This window comes from Lynx canadensis, chromosome E1 (assembly GCF_007474595.2).
Source record: "Lynx canadensis isolate LIC74 chromosome E1, mLynCan4.pri.v2, whole genome shotgun sequence".
In the NCBI taxonomy this organism is placed as follows: Eukaryota; Metazoa; Chordata; class Mammalia; order Carnivora; family Felidae; genus Lynx; species Lynx canadensis.
The window spans coordinates 24,090,540-24,112,480 of NC_044316.2; the positions used below are offsets into that span (position 1 = coordinate 24,090,540).

At 37.6% G+C, this 21,941-nt stretch overlaps 1 protein-coding gene across 3 annotated transcripts in view; it reads right to left on the reverse strand.

The window, feature by feature from the left end:
* Positions 1-729: 729 nt before the first annotated feature.
* Positions 730-21,941, reverse strand: part of GGNBP2 (gametogenetin binding protein 2) — a 34,148-nt gene continuing 12,936 nt past the window's right edge. For 2 of the 3 annotated variants that reach the window (XM_030294949.1, XM_030294951.1), the window contains 10 exons: positions 20,982-21,080; positions 16,869-16,982; positions 9,171-9,380; positions 7,941-8,115; positions 6,067-6,261; positions 4,125-4,272; positions 3,706-3,831; positions 3,475-3,623; positions 2,695-2,943; positions 730-1,375 (listed from right to left, as the gene is read on the reverse strand). In XM_030294949.1, coding sequence (XP_030150809.1) covers positions 1,172-1,375; positions 2,695-2,943; positions 3,475-3,623; positions 3,706-3,831; positions 4,125-4,272; positions 6,067-6,261; positions 7,941-8,115; positions 9,171-9,380; positions 16,869-16,982; positions 20,982-21,080 — 1,669 coding nt within the window. In that variant the 3' untranslated portion in view covers positions 730-1,171. The remainder of the gene's footprint in view (positions 1,376-2,694; positions 2,944-3,474; positions 3,624-3,705; positions 3,832-4,124; positions 4,273-6,066; positions 6,262-7,940; positions 8,116-9,170; positions 9,381-16,868; positions 16,983-20,981; positions 21,081-21,941) is intronic. The other variant, XM_030294950.1, reaches the window with a different exon arrangement.

Genomic DNA, 21,941 nt, shown 5'->3' on the forward strand with positions numbered 1-21,941 from the left:
TGTTGCCCACCTGAAATCTGATTAAGTGGTACACAGCCCATAAAATTCACTGCATCCCCACTGCACAGAGGTATTGACTGTCCCACTACTTGCCTGCTGCCCACCAATATTACCAACATTGAGACACAAAGCTCTGAGCACATGTTTATCGAACTATTGACTCAACCTTTTAAATGGCAGCCAAGTGCTATTCCTGGGGGAATCTCTTCTCTCCTTCAGTACTCACAGTTCATGAAAGCAGTAAACTGTAATGCCAGTGACTTTATTGTTGGAAACCAGATAAGGAGCATGCACTTATGGACTGCAACGTGGTTAGCTCTAGGCGCAGTCTTTTGGTCCCAGGTCTACATGCTAAAGTAATTACTTTTCAGACAACCCTTGGTTGAAATTCTGCCAAGTTCTGTTTTCATTCTTCCAGTTCAGTATGAATCTCTGAATTTAAGGCACTTTATGTTAAGTGATACCACGGAATTTTAAATAATAGCAATTAATCTCATGAGAAAGATGCTAGCCAGTATTTAAGGGTATTGCAGCGAATTTATTCTTTCAAAACAAAAGATTGAAAACTGCTTTTCTCAGCTCTAGTCAAGGGAAGAGTTTTGTCCTCAACAATTTGTATCTCTATCCTCATTTGCTCTTCATCCTAACATCAACACTGGTCAAATACCAAGTTCAGAAGTGGCAAATATGAAAATACTGCCACACATTAAGTAGAAACATGTACACCAATTTTTACTATGCATATTAATAAATATTCTTTATTTTAAATTTTGCACATTGCGCTTTAACATTACATCCAAACATTTTGCAAGTGGATGTCTACTTTGTAAAACCATATATTCAGCTCATTGTCATTTCTGTACAGAAGTATAAGTACAACATTACTTTTTGCCACTAAGTTGCTTTAGTAAGTCTCACAGGAAGAGAAACATTTAATGAAAAGAGATGGCTTAAATCATATGGCAGGCCTGCGCAGCCACGCAACTAAAGACACAAGCCTGAAGAAAGAACTAATGAGGTTACCTCCACCGTCTCCCAAAACAAGAAAGAATCACATTGATTTAAAATTTTGCCATAAGTCACTAAATTAAGAGTTTTTTTTTTTTTTTGAAAGAGAAGGCGCAGTAGTCATCTTGAGTGTTTCATTGAAAGACAGAGCTATTTTATTTATTTAATTTGCTCCAGCCGTTGTCAACCAGCCACTACAGATGGGCCTCTTGTGATCATTTAAGCGGCAGTATTTATTAAATTTCTCCTTCAGATGCTGTCGGTATTGTTCTCTATTGCTGTAGAAAGACTGGTTATTAGCCATAAATGACTGTATTTCATCTTGTGAGATAAAGATTTCCTCATCTGAAGTACATTCAGACTCATCCTGCAAATTAAAGCAGTAGTTAAGATTATGACTTAAATTAAGAATGCAAAATGCTATGCTGATGGAGGACAGCTAAAAACTCAGGCAAACTAGCCTTTTAATTTCAATTCAGTCACATGAAGTCTTTCATTGAACTGTTTACAGAACAAGCATAATGTCACTCCATCTTAGAAAGTACAAAGTAAGAATAAAATCCAACTTAACTCAGTTTGAAACTCTGGATCTATAATTTGTCTTAGAAGACCTATGAGCCTAAGAGACTCCCAACCTTTGCCTTAGAAAATGACTAATTAGATAACTAGACTTTAAATAAAAACTTGAGGGGCACCTGGGTGGCTCAGTCTTAAGGCTAAGCATCCGATTTCAGCTCAGGTGATGATCTTGTGGTTTGTGAGTTTGAGCCCCACGTTGGGCTCTATGCTGACAGCTCAGAGCCTGGAGCCTGCTTCGGATTCTGTGTTTCCCTCTCTCCCTGACCCTCCCTCTGCTCGCGCTCTCTCAAAAAAATAAACTTTAAAAAAATAATAGAAACTTAAAATTAAAAAAATAACAATGTTTCTGATTACAGCAAAACAAACGACTAACTAGAGATGGTTACAACTAGTTACCAAACTTTAACCAGACTGATGTGATTATTAACTGGATGGTCCTGTGTTGAAACTTTTATCTCTACAAATTAAGTAAAATAAAACCTTTTTAAAATTTAAGAAACTTAACCACCACATAAAAAACAGAACAAAAAAAACTATTCTAAAGGATTTGTTTCCACTGGGAGCCTAACTATTAAAGAGAATATACCACCCTTCTCTTTCCTTCCCCCTCCTCTAAGCCCCCACACAAACTATGTACTGGGTTGCTTGGAATCAGGCATAATTCGTGTAAAGTACCAAGACTTACAGTCAATCTTAAAAGATTTTGCAAGTTTAGTTATGCTTTTATCCTACATGAACCTAAAGGAAGTAAAAAGTGGGCTCTAGTTCAGATTCTACATTTTTTCCTGGTATGGAAGGCTGGACACCATAAGCTGCCACTCAGAAAGGCAGTTTGCTTACAATAACCCTCTTCAAGGAGGCAGACTCCTGGACACAATGCTAACTCTATCCCTTTTTCCCAACTATTCTCTTCTCTTCTACAAAGGAGGACAAGGAAATGTGCTGTAGAGCAGTTGCATAAACCATGTGTGGAAGAGCAGAAATGAAAAGACCAAAAATAATGAAAGACTGACCTTAATTTCTTAAAAGCTTCCCCAACTCCTAGCTTTAAATTCTCAAATATTGTCCCCTCCCACATCTACCAATCAATAAGATATCCTTACTTACAAGGAGTTCAACTAAGCTCTTGGCACCTTTTCCACAATCAGGACCAAATGATGGCTCTATAGGTTCTGCAAACTGTGGTACATTTTTCCTATGCTCAAACCAAGGCAGTGGCTGCCCACCCTTTTCAGGACTGCAACAGCTTTCAGGATGTGCATCTTTGGTCTTGTCGCGGTGAAACACTGTGTGCACGGTATTTCCTGAGGTCTCTCGATTACCTGGATCTGTAATACAGCTTCCAAGCTTTTGGATCTGAAACCAAGCAAAGGATTACCCAGGTAAAAAGGCAGGGAATAAGAGCAATTATTCTTTAGAGAAAGAAAAAAAGGCCCTGATAGTGTGTTAAGTTTTTAGAAGGAATACTGAACAACAGCAGCAACTGGCACTTAGTAGGCACTTACTACACACCAGATGCTGTGTTAACCCATCGATATAATCTCTTTCATCTTCACAGAACTTAATCTGATAGGGACTATTAATTTCCTTCCAGATGGGAAAACTAAGATCAAGCAAACTGCTCAAGATTACACAGCTAATTCATTTAAAAGTATTATGAAAAGAATGAACTGGATTTATGACTCACATAGATGACTGGACAAGTGACCACATCAGACAGACACACACACACACACAAATCACAAGATGAGCAGCTAACAGAACTGCATTCTAAAGGTACTCATTCTAAAATAATAAATACCAGAAACTAAGCTGCAGACTTGCCACTCCAAAGAAAATAGGTTGTTCTCCCCTCAACTGCAAAGGTTTAAGAACTCTGATACTTACATGTTCATCACATTTCAACATCTTACTTTTCTTTTTCTTCTTTTTATTTTTTCCTTTGGTGTTGTTCTCTTCAGAATTTGCCCAACATTCAACACAACTATCACCATCATCTTCTTTGTCTTCACAGTGATGAACACAGGAGTCATCACCTGAAGAAATCAATAATCTCTTACTTATGTGCTTTAATCAGCCATGTAGTAGAAATAATTGGGAAGCTTAATCTGAACCTACCGTGTTCATCGTGATTACAAATGCCTTCAGTGCAAGCAACATCCGAACCCTCCCGAGAACCTGTTTCACTCCCTTCCATACTAGATGAATATCCACAATCACTACCATTACAGTGTGGTGATAAGCCTGAAAATAAATCGGTTGAGACTTATAGTTAACATACCAACAAAGAAGGAACCAACTGGAGACAACATAAAAATTTCAAAATTGATAGCTTACTAAAAGTAGAAAGTAAACTAAATAATGAAAATATGATGAGGGGTTTATAGTTTTTTGTTTTTGTCAAATAATAACAAATACCATAAAGAAAAAAGAAGTATTAAGTGTCAAAGTTACAGGATCTCTAAAACCTCTTCCATTTAAGAGGAAAAAAGAATAAACTTAAGACTTAATTTTAAGAAAAAACTGTATTTAGTTACCTTTCTTTATTTTAGGGGACCCCAAAAGATTGCCGCTGCTAGGACAGGTACATGATGTGTTTTCGTTGGTAACAATTACTTCTACACAACTATTACCATCTTCGGTGCTGCCACAGGCTTTGCAGCTGTTTTCTATGAAGTCTGTTTCCTTTAAGGGTCAACATTGAGAGACGGTAAAAAGTCTTACCTTCATATGGTTACATTTACTTTCCTTAACATCAACCAATTAAATAGGAGTTAGGAGGTTACCAACTGAAAAAATTATTCTCATGAAAAATCACTAACCCACATTAAGACTATGAAACAACTAAAAGCAAATTAAGAGTTAATCGTATCAGGAAAATTTAGGAGGGAAGTTCCCAAAGTGTAGTTTGCTGACCCCAGGGATTCCCTAGATCAAAACTATTTTCATCAGAATACTAATATGTCACTTGCCTTTTTCATATATTGACACTTACACTGATGATACGAAAGCAATGGTGGGAAAAGTTGCTGGTACTTTCGCACAAATCACAGCAGTGGCAATCACACTGTACTAACAGTGTATTTTTTACTTGTCAAGCACTTTCAGGAAATAGATACTTCACTTATGAAAGTCTTCGATGAAGCAGTAAAAATATTTTTTAAGTATCAGCTCATGAGTAGATGTCTGACAAATAGGAAGGATGCTTAAAGCACTTTTGCTGCATACCAAAATACAATGGCTGTCTCAAGGAAAAGCACTTGAAGCTTGTTTGAGTTACAAGCTGAACTAGCTGTTTTTTATCCTGGAACATAAATTTTGCTTGAAAGAAGAGACAAACTTTGGTTATTCAGACTTGGGATATTTAAAAGCCATTCTCTCAGAAAAGAAGTCAGCCCATCACCTCAAGGAAAACAATGGACGGTATTTGTTGTGATAAAACTCAAACTTTCAAACTACAATCAGAATTTTGAAAACTTGTATAAACAAGCAGAATGTGCCTGAAGCTTCCCAATACTTAAAGACCCTTCTGATGAGATCAGTAGTGGTTTTAACACGATTATGTGATAATATATATAATGAAATGTCAGTATCTGGCAAGGTCTGCATAACTCAGTAAACCAGTAACTTTCAAATGACCAATTCATGATGTTACAAAATCATGCATGAGTTAAAGATCCATTCAAAGTGCAAGACTGACTAGTGGATTTTAATTTAACTAAGTTACGAAAAGGTCATTCACAGGTGCCAGGTTCCACATTGTAACTAATCTTTAAGAAACTACCACTTGTTGAACTGTAATGCCAAAGAATATCCACAACTATCTGAAAAAGTTTATATTAAAATACTCCTTCCTTTTTTGTGTGAGGCCAGACTTTCTTCAAATGTTTCAACCAAGCAACATATGGAAATAGACTGAATGCAGAAGCAGATATGAGAATCCATCTGATTCCTTTTAAACCAAATATTTAGAAGATCTGCAAAAATATAAAATAATGCCACCTTTCTCACTTCTTTTTGTTTTGGAACAGTTTTCAAAAAAGTTACTCATATTAACATATAATGGGCTTATTATTTTTTAAAAAGAATTAACGATTTAAAATTTCTCCATTTTAATTTCTAATACAATAAATGTTGTATGTATAATCTACATGAACAAAAAGCACACCGAGCACTGTAATTTTTAAAAATTCCAAGGGGTCCTGAGACCAAGAAGACCTGCTCTAGGTCATACATGGACTTAACTTTCCATATTTGGACTTTGATCTAACAACATACTAAGATCAGGTAAAAAGATAATCATTGAATATTATAAAACAAACACAAGACATTAAAATTTTTGGCTGTACCAATTATAGTAGGAAAAAAGCCAATATACAAGCTGCAGCTCCTCATATTCTGGAAAAGCATAGTAAAAATGCCAAAAATCTAGCAAAAAGCAATACTACATATTTATGAATCAAAATTAAGGAATACTACCTTCTCTTGGCTTACTTCCTTTTCATCTGCTGCTTGTAAAGGAGTAGGAATATCACATACACATTTATTTTTTCGTCTGTTCTTCCGTTTCTGGCGTTTCTTTTCTTGCTTGAGTTCTCTTACTCGTTCCTCCTCTGAAAACTCTTCACAAAGTTGTTCCAATCGGCTAATACCCTGTACTTTTTCCACAGTCATCTATTATAAAAACAAAGTTGAGAATGAATACTGGTCAAAACTACCTTTACTTTCCTTGGAAATTCTCAATTGCTAATTTTACATGATACCACACACACAAATAATTCATGTTGCAATTTACCAGAGCATTCCTACAAAGAATCTTAAATTTTAATGCTTTATTTAATGTTTATTTATTTGAGAGAGCATGAGTGAGCACAAGCAGGGGAGGGGCAGAGAGAGAAGACAGAGAAAATCCCACGCAGTCTCTGTGCCATTTGCACAAAGCCCAACATGGGGCTTGATCCCATGACCCCACGAAATCATGACCTGAGACAAATCAAGAGTTGGATGCTTAACCGAATGAACCACCCAGGTGTCCCTAAATTTTAATACTTTATTTTTTTAAGTTTATTTATTTTGAGAAAGAGAGAGAGCATGAACAGGGGGAGGGCAGAGAGAGGGAGAGAGAGAGAATCCCAAGCAGGTTCTGCGCCATCAGCACGGAGCCCGATGCAGGGCTCGAACCCACAAACTGTGAGATCACGACCTGAGCAGAAATCAAGAGTCTGACGCTTAACTGATCGAGCCACCTAGATGCCCCTAAATTTTAACACTTTAAATGATGACAACTTAAAATCTACAGGAAGTGAATATACCACCAATCCCTACAGAGAAGGCAGACTTATTACACACACTCCTCTTCCAAACCAGCAATATTCTAGTTTCAAATTTCAATTCCAACACAGCAAACATTCATTTCTTAACACAACAGAAGACTATTTAACCTGATTAGATGATCTAGTTTCTGAAGTCACAAACATATAAAAAGAAAAGAAAAAAAAAGCGTTCAGCAAGAACTAGTACAAATCTCCTCAGACTCCCCAGAACAATGTTTAAAGTTCACAGATGGGCTTCTGAAAAAAAAGGTTTATAGCTTTCATATAATTCACAAAAGGGATCTGTGACCCAGTTAAAGGGTTACAACCATGCCTCAGAATATAACAAAATGTTCACTAGCCAAAATTTTATGTGCTACAGAGAACTTGGGGGGGGGGGGGAGAAGGTCACAAGCACTAAACCCAAAACCAGCACTATAAAGAGGCTACTGGATATCAGCAGACAAACTGAGACTCACGAATTAAGTCTCAAATTTACTCTGGGTTGCTTTTACCTTTTCATTAGCTATACTTCATAGCAACATGCTGCTAAATAATCAACTTCAGTTTTCCACTCTGAGAAAGTCTAAATATCAAAGCTGGCAGAATAACAGGATTAAAATCAAAGAAAATCCACAAAATTTTTTTTTTTATGTTTTTTAACGTTTATTCATTTTTGAGAGAGAGAAGCACAGCATAAGCAGGGGAGGGGCAGAGAGAGAGGGAGGGAGACACAGAATCCGAAGCAGGCTCCAGACTCTGAGCTGTCAGCATAGGGCCCGACGCAGGGCTCAAACTCATGGACCGCGAGATGATGACCTGAGCCAAAGTCGGAATCTTAACTGACTGAGCCACCCAGGCACCCCCAAAATCCACAAACTTAAATTCTAATTCCCTTCCCCTAAATCCACCCCCAAATCCATGCCAGTATCAGTGAATCACAGCCCTCTGAGACAAAATCAGACTGCTAGCTTATATTAACATTCAGTCCAATAACCTAACCAAGCAATCTCAGACAATGAAGCAGGTCACTATTCTTACCTCAAAACTCTTGCGCAAAGCATCAACACCAAGATAGAAAAGCATCTGCCATGTTTGCTCTTCTGCTCGTAGTTTTTGCCAGATTCGATGCAGTCTTTCATAAAGATGAATTCCCAAGCAGGTCAGAACTTCTTCTTGAGCTATATCTATTGTCTTAGCATGCCTTTCTCTTCGTCTGTAAAGAATAAATCACACATAATTCCTAGTACCCTTTGCTGAAAGAGTAAAAGACAGATAAGAGGGTTCAGGGTTTAAACACAATTTGCATACCTGAAGAAGCCAGTTATACATTCAAATTAAATGTACATAAAAACACACAAGCATACATGTACATAACCAATGAGAAATACACATGCAGGCAGAACTCAGTCCTAATATTGCTAAAAATAAGATAATTCAGGAACTGGGGCTCTAAAGAGATGGTTTTTGGGCACAAGAAGTCTAATATAACGTGTCCAGCTCATAGGAGGCATGATAGCTCCTTCACCTTCCAATTATTAACAAATGCCTATTTGGGTTTTGTAGGTTTCTTTTTTTTGAGGAGTAATGGATAAAGGCAGTGCGAAAGTGATTCAATCATGGACAAAAGCCCTCTAGGCTAGTTTTCAGTAGTAGGGTTCACAGAACTTCACTGGTAAGTCTTTGTGTTCTATGTGCCTAGCACAAAATAGGCACTCAAATGAGAGCTGATACACAAAACACAAAACAAAATGGGTTCATTTTATTCTATGAATCTTTTCTGATTTTATTTTCACAAAAAAGCCAGAGATAAAATTTTAGGTTCCTATATAATTCAGTGATAATATACACAATTCATTAATTACATTCAGTAAAATATTTAACACTTTGCTGCAAAGACCTCTTCCTATGCAAAAACCATCATAATGAACAAAATTTAGATATGGAAATGCATGGATGGAGGGGGGAAAAAAATCCCTCGAATCATTTTCAAGTGAAAATGATAATCTATAATAATGAAAGCCAAAAAAAAAAAAAAAAAGCCTGTCTACTTCAAGCAACAAGGAGCAGAGGACTGAAATGAACACCACAGATCACTTTCTATTTTTATTCAGTCAATTAAGAAATGCATATTTTAAAGAAAGCAAACTCTTTACAAGCACACCTGAATTTATACATATATATGTACTAATGCAAAAGGTGATGGAAATAAAACTTTCAGTAATAAAATGAAGCAAAGCGCTAGATAGCCCATTCTAGCAAATTACATACTCATACCCTCCTGCGAACTCTGGCTCAGCACGACCCAAAAGATGTGCAATGAAGTCTGTTTCACAGCAAACATGTATGTGCCGTTCATGTGGACAGCACCGCAAACCTTCATAAAGTGCAGCACAGTAGCCCTTCTCTTTGCTGCAATCAAGTTCACCAATAAGGATATTGTATGCTCGGAGAACTTTATTTTTGCAATCAGTGCAAAACCTGTTGAAAAGAAATACTTCAAAATTAAGAAAAGGCTGCATAATTATTCCGTAAAGCATGTAACAGTGTACTAGACAATAACACTCCCTCCCATATGGCGCATTAAAAAAAATCCTCCAAACACACATTTAAAACATACACATGTAAGATATATACAATTTTAGGGATTACAAGAGTACAGCTAGATTTCCATTTGCAAATGATTTTTATTTTTTTAAATGTCTATTTTGAAGGGGGGGGAGGGAGGAAAAGACAGACATGAGCAGGGGAGGGGCAGAGAGAGGGGGGAAAAAGAATCCCAAACAGGCTTCAAACTGTCAGCACAGAGTCCAATGTGGGGCTCAATCTCACATCACAAACCTCAAGATCAAGACCTGAGCCAAAATCAAGAGTCAGATGCTTAACCGACTGAGTCACCCAGGCACCCTTGCAAATGATTTTTTTAAATACTTATTTATTTTTGAGAGGGAGAAAGAGAGAGAGAGAGAGAGAGAAGGAGGGAGGGAGGGGCAGAGAGGGAGAGAGAATCTCGAGCATGCTCCACACTGTCAGTGCAGAGCCCAACATGGGGCTTTAACTCACAAACCCTTAGATCATGAGCTGAGCTGAAATAAAGAGTCTGATGCTTAACCGACTGAGCCACCCAGGCACCCGTTTGCAAATGATTTTTTAAAGTTTTTTTTAATGTTTATTTATTTTAGAGAGAGATACAGCGCAAGCAGGGGAGGGACAGAGAGAGAGGGAGACACAGAATGGAAGCAGGCTCCAGGCTCTGAGCTGTCAAACCCACAGATTGTAAGATCATGACCTGAGCTGAAGTCAGGTGCTCAACCGACTGAGCCACCCAGGTGCCCTGCAAATGATTTTTAAACAAGAGACACACGGACCTAAAAGAATGAGGCAGATATACACTGTTCATAACATACATTTCCAGAAAATAGTTGCCAAGGACTAGCATATCACTTCCTCAAGAGCAATTCATACAGGTCAGAAATAAAACAAGAAGCTACAAACCAATGACTCAAAGAATCACTCTCCCTTCAGCCTCTGAAAATAGTTGCTATCTTCAGTCAGTAAAACTTGATTTGAAATTCTGCTACAACATTTTAACACCTCACTAGCTAATAAGCATTGGGAAGAGGGGGGGGGCAAAAAGAATAGGAAAGTGGCACATGGAGTTTTAGTTACTAATAATTTCCAAAAGGTCAAATTCCTTCTTTTTTTTTTTAATTTTTTCATGTTTATTTATTTTTGAGAGAGACAGAGTGTGAGCAGGGGAGGGGCAGAGACAGAGGGAGACACAGAATTGAAGCAGGGTCCAGGCTCTGAGCTGTCAGTACAGAGCCCAATGCGGGGCTCAAACTCACAAACTGCGAGATCAAGACCTTAGCCAAAGTCAGACACTTAACTGACTGAGCCACCCAGGCACCCCATTTCCTTCTTTTTTTTAAAAACTTATTTATTCTGATAGAGACAGAAAGAGCACGAGAAGGAGAGGGGCAGAGAGAGAGGATACAAAGCAAGCTGCATGCTGTCAGCACAGAGCTGACCTGAGTCAAAATCAAGAGTCAGACACTCAACAGACTGAGCCACCCATATTTCTGAAGAAAAAAGTATGTTCTTAATACACAATCATAATATTGACAACATATACATAAAAATGTGGTTTAGGGGCACGCACCTAAGTGGCTCAGTTGGTTGAGTGTCTGACTCCTGATATTGGCACAAGTCGTGATCCTGTGCATTTGAGATTGAACTCTATGTTGAACATGGAGCCTGCTTGGGATTCCCCCACCCCAATAAACAAATAAACATTTATTTAAAATGTGGTCTAAGGGGCACCTGGGTGGCTCAGTCGGTTAAGCGGCCGACTTCAGCTCAGGTCACGATCTCGCGGTCTGTGAGTTCGAGCCCCGCGTCAGGCTCTGGGCTGATGGCTCAGAGCCTGGAGCCTGCTTCCGATTCTGTGTGTCCCTCTCTCTCTGCCCCTCCCCCGTTCATGCTCTGTCTCTCTCTGTCTCAAAAATAAATAAAACGTTAAAAAAATAAAATAAAATAAAATGTGGTCCAAACTTAAGTGTTTATAATGTGGCAAAAGTATAGAAGAGAAAAAAAAAAGGTGTACAAGAGAGTGTGAATGTAGAAGATGATGACATATTTCTGGTTTCTTTATCTTTGATTTCCTGAATAAGAAAGAACTTGGTCCGGTTAAAAAAAAAAAAAAAAAAAAAAAAAAAAAAAAAAAGCCAGGCTCATAATATTAAATAGTTGCCTCTCTGGGAAGATCAGCTGTAGTGGAATGAAGAAATTTTGATCTCTTTAATTTAAATTCATCTCCCTAGGTGACTTCTATTCCCATGGCTTCAGCCAACATGTGTGCCTCTCACCTCTACAGCTCTTGTTCAAGTCTCTGCCCTTGCCTCAGGGCCAAACTCATACTGAAAAAGGGGGGACATCACAGATATGTAATAGGCAACAAGTTAAACTCCCTGTCCGATACTAAGGGCGACACTGTTCCCTTCTAAACTTGTTGAGAACACCACCATTCAGTCACCCAGGAAGAAAACCTTAGTTAACTACCAACTTCTCCTCAGGTCCTCTTTTAGGGGTGGAGCCAAAATGGCATCAAGTATTATTATTATTTTTAGTATTTTTAAAAATGTTAATTTATTTTGAGAGAGATTGCAGGTAGGGGAGGGGCAGAGAGAGGGAGAGAAAGGGAATCCCAAGAGCAGAGCCTGACCTGGGGCTCAAACTCACAAACCATGAGATCATGACCCAAGCGGAAGTCAAGAGTGGCACTTAACTGAGCCACCCAGGCACACCAGTATTATTTCTTACATCTCTCATCAGCCCCTTCTTTCTGATCGCCCCTGCCCTGTTTTAAACTGCCTAGATAATTTTTTAAAAAGCTTCCTGACTTCCCTGCTTGCATTTTTTCTAGCTCCAATGCATCTCTCGTAACAAAATTTTTAAAACAAATCTGATTATCTCACTCTCAGCTTCAAGACCCCTCCCGTCTATAAATAAAGTTCCAACTCCTTATTAAGCCCTTCAGTGACTTCCTCTCTTACCCCACCTATTTCCAGACTTATTTCCCAAGACTCCCATCTCCCTCATGCTTCTCCCAGTCTACCCTGCCTTTCTGTACATACTGTACAGACAATGGACTACTTTTGAACATAGCTTATGTGTTTAGTCTTTTTTTCTTCTGCTTCCTCCCCACTCCTCTCCACATCCTTCTCCATTTGCCTAAATCATGTCCATCCTTAAAGAAGCCCTCTGTAATTCCCATAACTAGAATTAGCCTTCCTCTGTGTTCCCATATTTGTGATTTATTCTTCTTACTGTATTTACCCTCACACTGCCATGCAGTTGTTTGATACACACATCTTTCTAAGTATGCTTCTTGAAATGAATAGATGTTAAAATAGAAGCTCTAAGTCCACTTATTTTTTTTTTCAACGTTTATTTATTTTTGGGACAGAGAGAGACAGAGCATGAACGGGGAGGGGCAGAGAGAGAGGGAGACACAGAATTGGAAACAGGCTCCAGGCTCTGAGCCATCAGCCCAGAGCCTGACGCGGGGCTCGAACTCACGGACCGCGAGATCGTGACCTGGCTGAAGTCGGATGCTTAACCGACTGCGCCACCCAGGCACCCCTCTAAGTCCACTTAGTAAACACAGGCAATAATGTTGACAAGTCAAATCGCACTTTCATTAATGCTCCAAAAACACTGAAATATACAAAAATTAACACAAAATAGACTATAACCTAAATACTAAGATCTGAAATTACAAAACTCCTAGAAGAAAACACAGGAAGAAAAAAAAATTTTTTTTTAATTTTTTTAAATGTTTATTTTTGAGAGAGAGAGTGTGAGCAGGGGAGGTGCAGAGAGAAGAGACACAGAATCCGAAGCAGGCTCCAGGCTTTGAGCTGTCAGCACAGAGCCCGACGTGGGGCTTGAACTCATGGACTGTGAGATCATGACCTGAGCTGAAGCCAGATGCTCAACCGATTGAGCCACCCAGGCGCCCTGGAAAAAATTTTTTTTTAATGTTCATTTATTTTGAGAGAGAGAGAGAGAGAGAGAATGTGTGAGAGAGAGCGAGAGAGCGAGCAAGAGAGAGCATGTGCGAGTGGGGGAGGAGGAGAGAGGGAGAGAATCCAAGCAGGCTCTGTCCACACTGTCAGCGCAGAGTTGGACATGAAGCTTGTTTCACGAACTGTGAGATCATGAACTGAGCCAAAATCAAGAGTCGGGCACTTAACGGACTAAACCACACAGATGCCCCACCCCCAAATTTCATATTGAATAGGTGATGATTTTTTGGAGATGACATCAAAAGCACAGCAAACAGACAAATGAGACTATATCCAACTTAAAAGCTTCTGTGTAGCAAAGGAAACAAGAGAGTCAAAGACAACCACAGAGAAAGTATTTGCAAACAGGGCGCCTGGGTGGCTCAGTCGGTTAAATGTCTGACTTCGCTCAGGTCATGATCTCACGGTTTGTGAGTTCGAGCTCATGTCAGGCTCTGTGCTGACAGCTCAGAGCCTGGAGCCTGCTTCAGATTCTTTGTCTCCCTCTCTCTGCCCCTCCCCCGCTCATGCTCTGTCTCTCTCTGTCTCAAAAATAAACACTAAAAGAAATTTTTTTAGAAAATATTTCCAAACCACATACTGGATAAGGGGGGAATATCTAGAATGTATAAGGAACTCCTACAACTCAATAATAACAACAAAAAAATTAAATACTGGGCAAAAGACATGAATAGACATTTCTCCTGATATACAAATGGCTAACAAGCACATGAAAAGTTGTTCAACATCACTAATCATTAGGGAAATGCAAATCACAACCACACAATACTACCTTACACCCATTAGTATGGCCACTCCAAAAAATAAGAAACATGTGTTAGCAAAGATGTGGAGACACTGGAACCCTTGCACACTACACTGCTGCTGAAATTGTAAAATAGTGCTGTCAATAATAGCAAACAGTATAGCATTTCCTCAAAAAATTAAAAACAGAAGTATCATATGACCTGGTAATCCCATTTTTGAGTATATATCCAAAAGAACTGAAAACAAGATCTCAAAGAGATATTTCTACACTCATGTTCATTGTATCATTATTAGAAATAGCTAAGATACAGGGGCAACAACCTAAATGCCACTTAATGTTCACTTAAAAACTGTTTAAGAAGTCAATTTGTGATGTTTTTTTTTTTTTAACCACAATTAAAAAGTCTTCCCCTTGAGGGAGAGAATAGACTTAAATGCAGAAATAACAAACACTTCCATGTTTTCAGGTTATAAAAGATTTTCAGGTAAATGAATGGTTTTTCAGGTAAATAAATGATTAAATGTCATTCAGCAGCAATAATAAAACTTGAAATATTTCTCCCATATTTTACTGCTTTAAATTCTCATAGTTGATTAATGTATGTATGCATATAACCATAGTTAATACAAGCAAAGAGCAATTTAAAAATACTATATGGTAGCTGTAAGAATGAAAGTGACTTTTCCCGTTTTCAAAAGTAACCTTGCACATAAATGTAAAAAACATTTTAAGGCAGAGGTTTCACAGTTTCTTAACACCTCATTTCTAATAACATGCTACCCTAATACCTAAATGGCTAGTGTTATCAAATCTTATCAAATCTTCTGCGTTACCAAATCTTCTGAGCACGTTATAGTGTTCAGAAAAGTCCACTAAATAGAACTGCCAAAAAAAGTACATTATTTAGACATTTAGAAATCATTCTCAACTGATTCTACACATCTCAAAAACTCAAACTGTACCTAAAACAAGAACTAAATACAGAGGAATAAGAACTTGCAAATCTTGCATGCAAACATTCACTAATGTGCTTACACTATGTACCAGATACTGTTCTAAGTAAGCCTGACTATGTATCATCTGTCCCCATGACAAATTTAATCCTACAATTAATTAAGTACTATCATTATTTTTGTCTTAAGAAAAAAACTGAGGTACAGAAAAGTCAAGTAACTTGTACAAAGTTATAATCAGTATAACCCAGGATTCAAAGCAATCTCTCTTAATTGTACTTTTCCCCACCCTTCAGATATTTATAAAACAGACTCCACCTTCTTCTAGACAAAACACTGCCATCCAGATACAGGAAACATATACAACCATTACAGGAAACTCCAAAAGATTAGTTCTAATAACTAGTAATATACTACCCCAAAAAGCTATCTTTTGGATGGACCAATTAATATTTAATGATCAATTCATAGTGAAAGAAAGACTCTAATATGGACCTATATATTTAAGTATGTTTTGTGTCTCTATAATCCCTCTCCTACAAAACTCCAAATATTTGACATATTCTCTACTCTCTTGGGTATAATCAAGCAAAAAGGCAAATTCACAAGAAATATTGTAAGTGAAAAAACACCTTAGTATGTAGGTTAAGTCATTACCTCATTGCCATATAAACACCAGTCTTGATAAATGCCAGTTTTTTATCATTTACATTTAATTATATGTGTATATATATATATATATATATATCTCATGTCAAAAAACACACAACCATACACCATACATGTGACAAATTTATCTAAAAAGAGTACAACTCCCCCCAAGAACACCATCTCTAGATGGTTCCCTTACCAGTTTCCTTTCCTACTGCACTCTCCCTCCCTATGAATTTCCAAATGTTAATGACACTTAGAAAATTCCTTTGTAAAGTAGTATTCTATTTTTTTTTTTTTTTTTTAACGTTTATTTATTTTGGGGACAGAGAGAGACAGAGCATGAACGGGGGAGGGGCAGAGAGAGAGGGAGACACAGAATTGGAAACAGGCTCCAGGCTCTGAGCCATCAGCCCAGAGCCCGACGCGGGGCTCGAACTCACGGACCGTGAGATCGTGACCTGGCTGAAGTCGGACGCTTAACCGACTGCGCCACCCAGGTGCCCCGTGTAAAGTAGTATTCTAAAAAGAAAAATCTGAAGTTACTTTTTTAGTACATGAAGCACACAAATTCCAGCTCTACTTTTAGGTCTTGACAAATAATTATAGAAGAAATAATTCAAAATATTACTAAATGAAAGCTGCTAAATTAAACTTTGATTTTTAAAATGACAACATGAAATGCTTCTATCATAAAAACAAGGAATACTAGAGTTTCCAAAGTGATTAAGTACACTTTACTCAATTAGGCACACTTTACTGGCTTGGAACTAACAGGCCAATAAAATTTAAAAGTAAAAATTACAGAAAGAGGAGATGCTGGTTCAACATAAGAAGGGTAACATAACACTAAGAGGCATCCCATAAAGGAACTGCTTACCCTAACATTAAGCTCTGCTTAGTACCACGTATTAATGGGAAGACTGAAGTGATATTATATGAAGAGGCGACAGGTCAATTTGGATGACCAAGAGGGCATTAAAGCACCTTCCAACTATACTGTGATGACCTAAAGGTCAAGACTTACCTGTGTTTTCGCAGGTACGTTTCTAGTGTTTCTAAGAGACAACTAGAGTCAATTAAAACTACTTCATCCCTGCATTCTTGGGACATTAGTTCCCAGACGTCCATCCAACAACCTCTGCAGAAAGAAACAAGTATTAGTGAAAAGGAGGAATATATAAGGGTAAAACATTAAAAAAAAAGGCAGAGTAAAGGATTGCTTGATTTTACCTGGCTGTTCCCTGGAAAGGTCCATAATGGAAAATGATCCTACACTTGCTGTCCTTCCTGTGGTCTTCACTACTTCTCTTATCTGTACTTAACTTCTCTGAACTGACACTGCTACTGCTCCCTTCACTGTAGTACAGTATAGTACAAAGCTTAGTGACACTGAGATAATCTGAAGGAATAATTTCTATAGTCTAAATTAAAATCAAGAACTCTTTAATACTTATTAGATTAAGTTTGCAAATTTGTATATAATTATATATTAATTTTAACCAAATTAAAATGTTATTTAAACATATGCTCATATCTTTATATATAAATTTTTGCTCAACTATTAAATTTATCTGACACAACTTAACATTTACATTTATCAAGATACATCTCATTACGATACTAAGCATTTTATGAGCAAATCTACTTGGAATGCTTTAAAGTCAACAGGGCTAAGAAAATATTACATTTTCACCTATAAAATGGATCAATCTTCCAAAAATTATAAATTCTAACAAGTTTTGATCTACTTAATGTGATTTTATAGCTAACCCATGGCAACAAAACTCTTATCTACCTTCACATTTATAAGTAGCTGGGGGTAAAAAAAAAATCACAGATTAATCTAATTACAGTAAACAAATTTTTACATATACTAAAATAAAGATAGCACACGAAGATGACCACTTTATACAACTTGTATCAGTAAATACTATACAAATAATTTAAAAATTACTAAAAATTTCCCAGACTCTCCTTCCCCCACAGGTTTCAGTATAGTGCTGGTCATGCATTTTGCTTTGTTACAGACGCACAGTCCAGGAGAAATGTGTGTCTATATTCCATTCAATGACAGTCTTCTTGGTATTTCATGATTCTGAACAACTGGCTCCTGCCTGTTCTGCAGGTCTCACTACAGTCCTAGGAATTCATTACCTTGGATGCCTGAGATGGAAAAACCTCTGAATCTTTACTTAACCTACTCTATATAGCTAAATAGGTATTTCTCAACTCCCTGCCCACCATCTAAGGTCGTATGTACAATGCAGCTCCCTATTCCCTGTCACAAGGGCTCAGGCAAGGTTCAGCAATGTAACTTGAAACAAAAACCTCAACCACTGCTCTGCCTTCCATGTTCCATCCTTCCACTCTTGACTTCCATATTTCCTCTTTTTCTAATTGTGCTTGAGTGACCCATAATCTCCTAAAACTGATTAACCCTCAAACTCAAGTTCTCACAGTTGAGAAAAAGGCTCATGAAATCAGAGGCTGGGGAATGACTATTATATTAGAACATGAAAGCATTAATCTAAAAAATACTTTTTAAAAATGCCACAGCTCAAATCAAAATTTTATCCACAGTCTCTCTCAGCTTAATGTCTTTATATCACTTCTTCCTTTCAAGATCAAGCTTTCTGAGAAAGAAATCTTTGCACTCCTACACTTTCCACTCACAGATTAATCCATTACACCTTAGACTGCATTCACTGTTCTGCCCATTCTGATCTGGATTGTTTTCATTCAACTGCAGATCTGCTCATCAAGATCACCAATTATTACGGTGTTGCTATATCCAATGGACACTTCTGGGTCCTTGATGACTCAGCAGCACTCAATACAACTGACCAGAGTCCCCCTGAAACACTCTTTTCCTCTGGCTTCCTCCTACCTCTATGGCTACTCTTTCTCAAGTTTCTTTACTGGCTTCTTTTCTACCAATAAACTAAATTCCTCAGCATTTTTCTCTCTTACTCTACTCTCTCTATAGGTAGATTTTATAAATACCGCTAAGATAATCTTCAGTCATCAGCTACAGGCCTACAAGTGTAGCCTAAACTTTTCCTTTGGATCTCAAACTTACTCCCAGCCAGACAATAACTTGGGGTTACTTGCATGGATACAAGAACATTCTCCGGAAGGCTGAGCTGGATTGTTGCCACTGATTAGGTTATAACCTAATCAACTGTTAACACTTCCCTGGAGAAAGTCTAACAGAAAGAGGGGGGGTGGGTAACAATGCAAACATGTAAAATGGAGTCACGGTAGCATACAATGGCGGAACCATCCAAAGTGGAGGAGAGGGAGTCTTGGCTAAGTACATTGTACTCCCTGGCCTGCTATCCATACTTCTGGGAATAACTGAAGCTACCTTAGGAGACACTGCTCAAGATCAACTCATAGTGATTCCATAACCACCTTCTAAAACATTTGGCTTCTGATGTAGCAGGGTGATAGCTCAAGGAGAATGTGAGGAAGTTTGTGGAGGTTTGGTTTTTGTTTTAAACCAAACGACAGGAAAACATAGTTGTATGCCAATTTAACAAAAGTAGGTAACTTAATAATAAACTTAATGATAAAGCAAAGTCATTGAGAACAAGAGGAGATGGAATCCAGAGCAAAAGAAGAACTGATCTTTGAAGGAAGGTGGCAATGAGCAGATATGTAAGATATTGAGATGTCTATTGATCTTTGGTTCCTCAATGAAGAATATTCATAACAAAAAAACCCAGAAGACAGTCTTTTTATAATACAATACAACTCTGTGGCTTTGGCTAACAAGACATTCAGGTAAAGGTTACTGTCTCATGAGAAAATTAGACTGAATTTTACTTTCAAAGAGTCAGGAAATCTCTATGAAGATATTGGTAAACAAGGTACATAAAATAACAATTTTCTTTAGATAACCACTTTAGGTTGTACAGAGCTTTCCTGAGTTCAGAGAACTCTCACAGAGATATCATGCACTTGGTGATTCTTGTCAGGATCCTGATTCTAACAAATCCACGTAAGAAGACATTTTTAGAGACAGCTGGGAAAATCTAAACTGGGTATTAGATTATTATAGTTAATTTTGTTAAGTGTTATAATGGCACTGTCATTACCAAAAAAATGTCCACGTGTTTAGAGATGGATGTAGAAATATGTAGGAGTAAAATAGCATGATGCCTGGGACTTACTTTAAAATACTTCTGCAAAGAAAAAGATGGATAAATAAAACAAATGTGACAAATCTTGATTAACACTACTGAATCTGGGTGAAGATATCTGGGAAGTGGGGGCAGCGGTTCTTAAATAGTCTCTCTACTTTCCTATATGTTTGGCAGTTTTCATAATAAAATTTTTAAAAAATTTGTTTCTGAGTATAGGGGAAAAAAATTCTTAATAGATTATTAACATACCACTACCTGGTCTTTCAGGTCTTTTTATCAGGAAGAAAAATATCTACACAACAGTGATATCAACAATACCAACAAGATATTAAAAAACTAATTTTTTTTTAAGTAATTCAGAAATACAGTTTTCATACCATCCCATTCACTTCAAAACAAAAGTTCCTTCTTAGAAACCTCCTTCAAATTTCATGGCTTTCACTACTCTCAACCTCAAGCAATTTTGTAAGCAGTAAATGTGACAACGTGCTGGGAGATGGGGGCAAAAGCAGCCCTGGGCATTGTAGAAAAGAAGAAAACTGCAAATTGCATAAATACATATGATTATAACTAATCCAAGGCTTTTTTTTAATCCTTGATAAATTATTAGGGAGACCTAGAGATAAGAAAGACAAGAAAAATAATTTACACATTATGACTATCATATAGATCAAAAAATGATATATCACTACTTTGAAAAAAGTATTAACTAAATAAATTTCCATAAAGATCTCCAACCTCCTTCCTCTGTAATATATTTAACAGAAGGAAAAAAAAAACTTCAAAAGAAAAAAATCAGACCTATATTGAGACCCTACCCTACACAGTCTCAATGCAAAAAGGCTGTATAGAATTAGAAGACAGATTTATTTTAACCTATGTTATAGTGTAACTAATAAACTAGTTGAATATTTTTTCTTTCTACTAAATGCGATCAACATTTACAATCTTAACAATCACAAAGCGTCTTAATAGTTGATTCTACTTACCCCAAAGGTTTTGGTTTGTGTGTATCTAAGGAGTGCAACTGACATCTCTTGTTCTTTTTACTTTTTGGAATAGCATCTATCATGTCGTTTAGTTTGGACCTAATCAAAAATAAATCATTAAAAGTCTGATTAACATTCATTTGTCTTTAGAATTTTCAAAATCTCTACTTACTACCTTTAAAAAAATTTTTTTTAACGTTTACTTATTTTTGAGAGACGCAGAGAGACAGGGCATGAGCGGGGGAGAAGCAGAGAGAGAGTGAGACATAGAATCTTAAGCAGGCTCCAGGCTCTGAGCTGTCAGCACAGAGCCTGATGTGGGGCTCGAACTCATGGACTGCGAGATCATGACCTGAGCTGAAGTCGGATGCTTAACCGACTGAGCCACCCAGGCACCCCTTCTACTTACTACCTTTTAGTGAGAAGTATATTTGAAGTATTGTAGACATATCCCTTACCTTGAAAATTTCTCATCAAACAAATGCTAACCCAGAAGAGTCTGTATACTTGTCCTCTCCATTCCATTCCCAGGCTGTCAGTATGTTGGAAGAGACCTGTCCTATTCAATGTACTCACTCCCCTAGACTGTATCTGTCTCATTCACCCCTGCATCTGCACTGAATCCAGCAGTGTGCCTAACACTCAAATATTTTATGACTGATTGCTATTTCTCAACCATCTTCCCCTGTGCAAACATTATCTAAATAAGCACTATCCTTGATAAGAAAAAAACTATCAATAGGGGGCGCCTGGGTGGCTCAGTGGGTTGGGCATCCGACTTCAGCTCACGTCATGACCTCACAGTTCAAGAGTTGGAGCCCCAAATCGGGCTCTGTGCCGACAGCTCAGAACCTGGAGCCTACTTCGGAATCTGTGTCTTCCTCTTCCTCTGCTCCTCTCCTGCTCATACTCTTGTCTCTCTCTCTCTCTCTCTCAAAAATGAATAAAAAATTTAAAAAA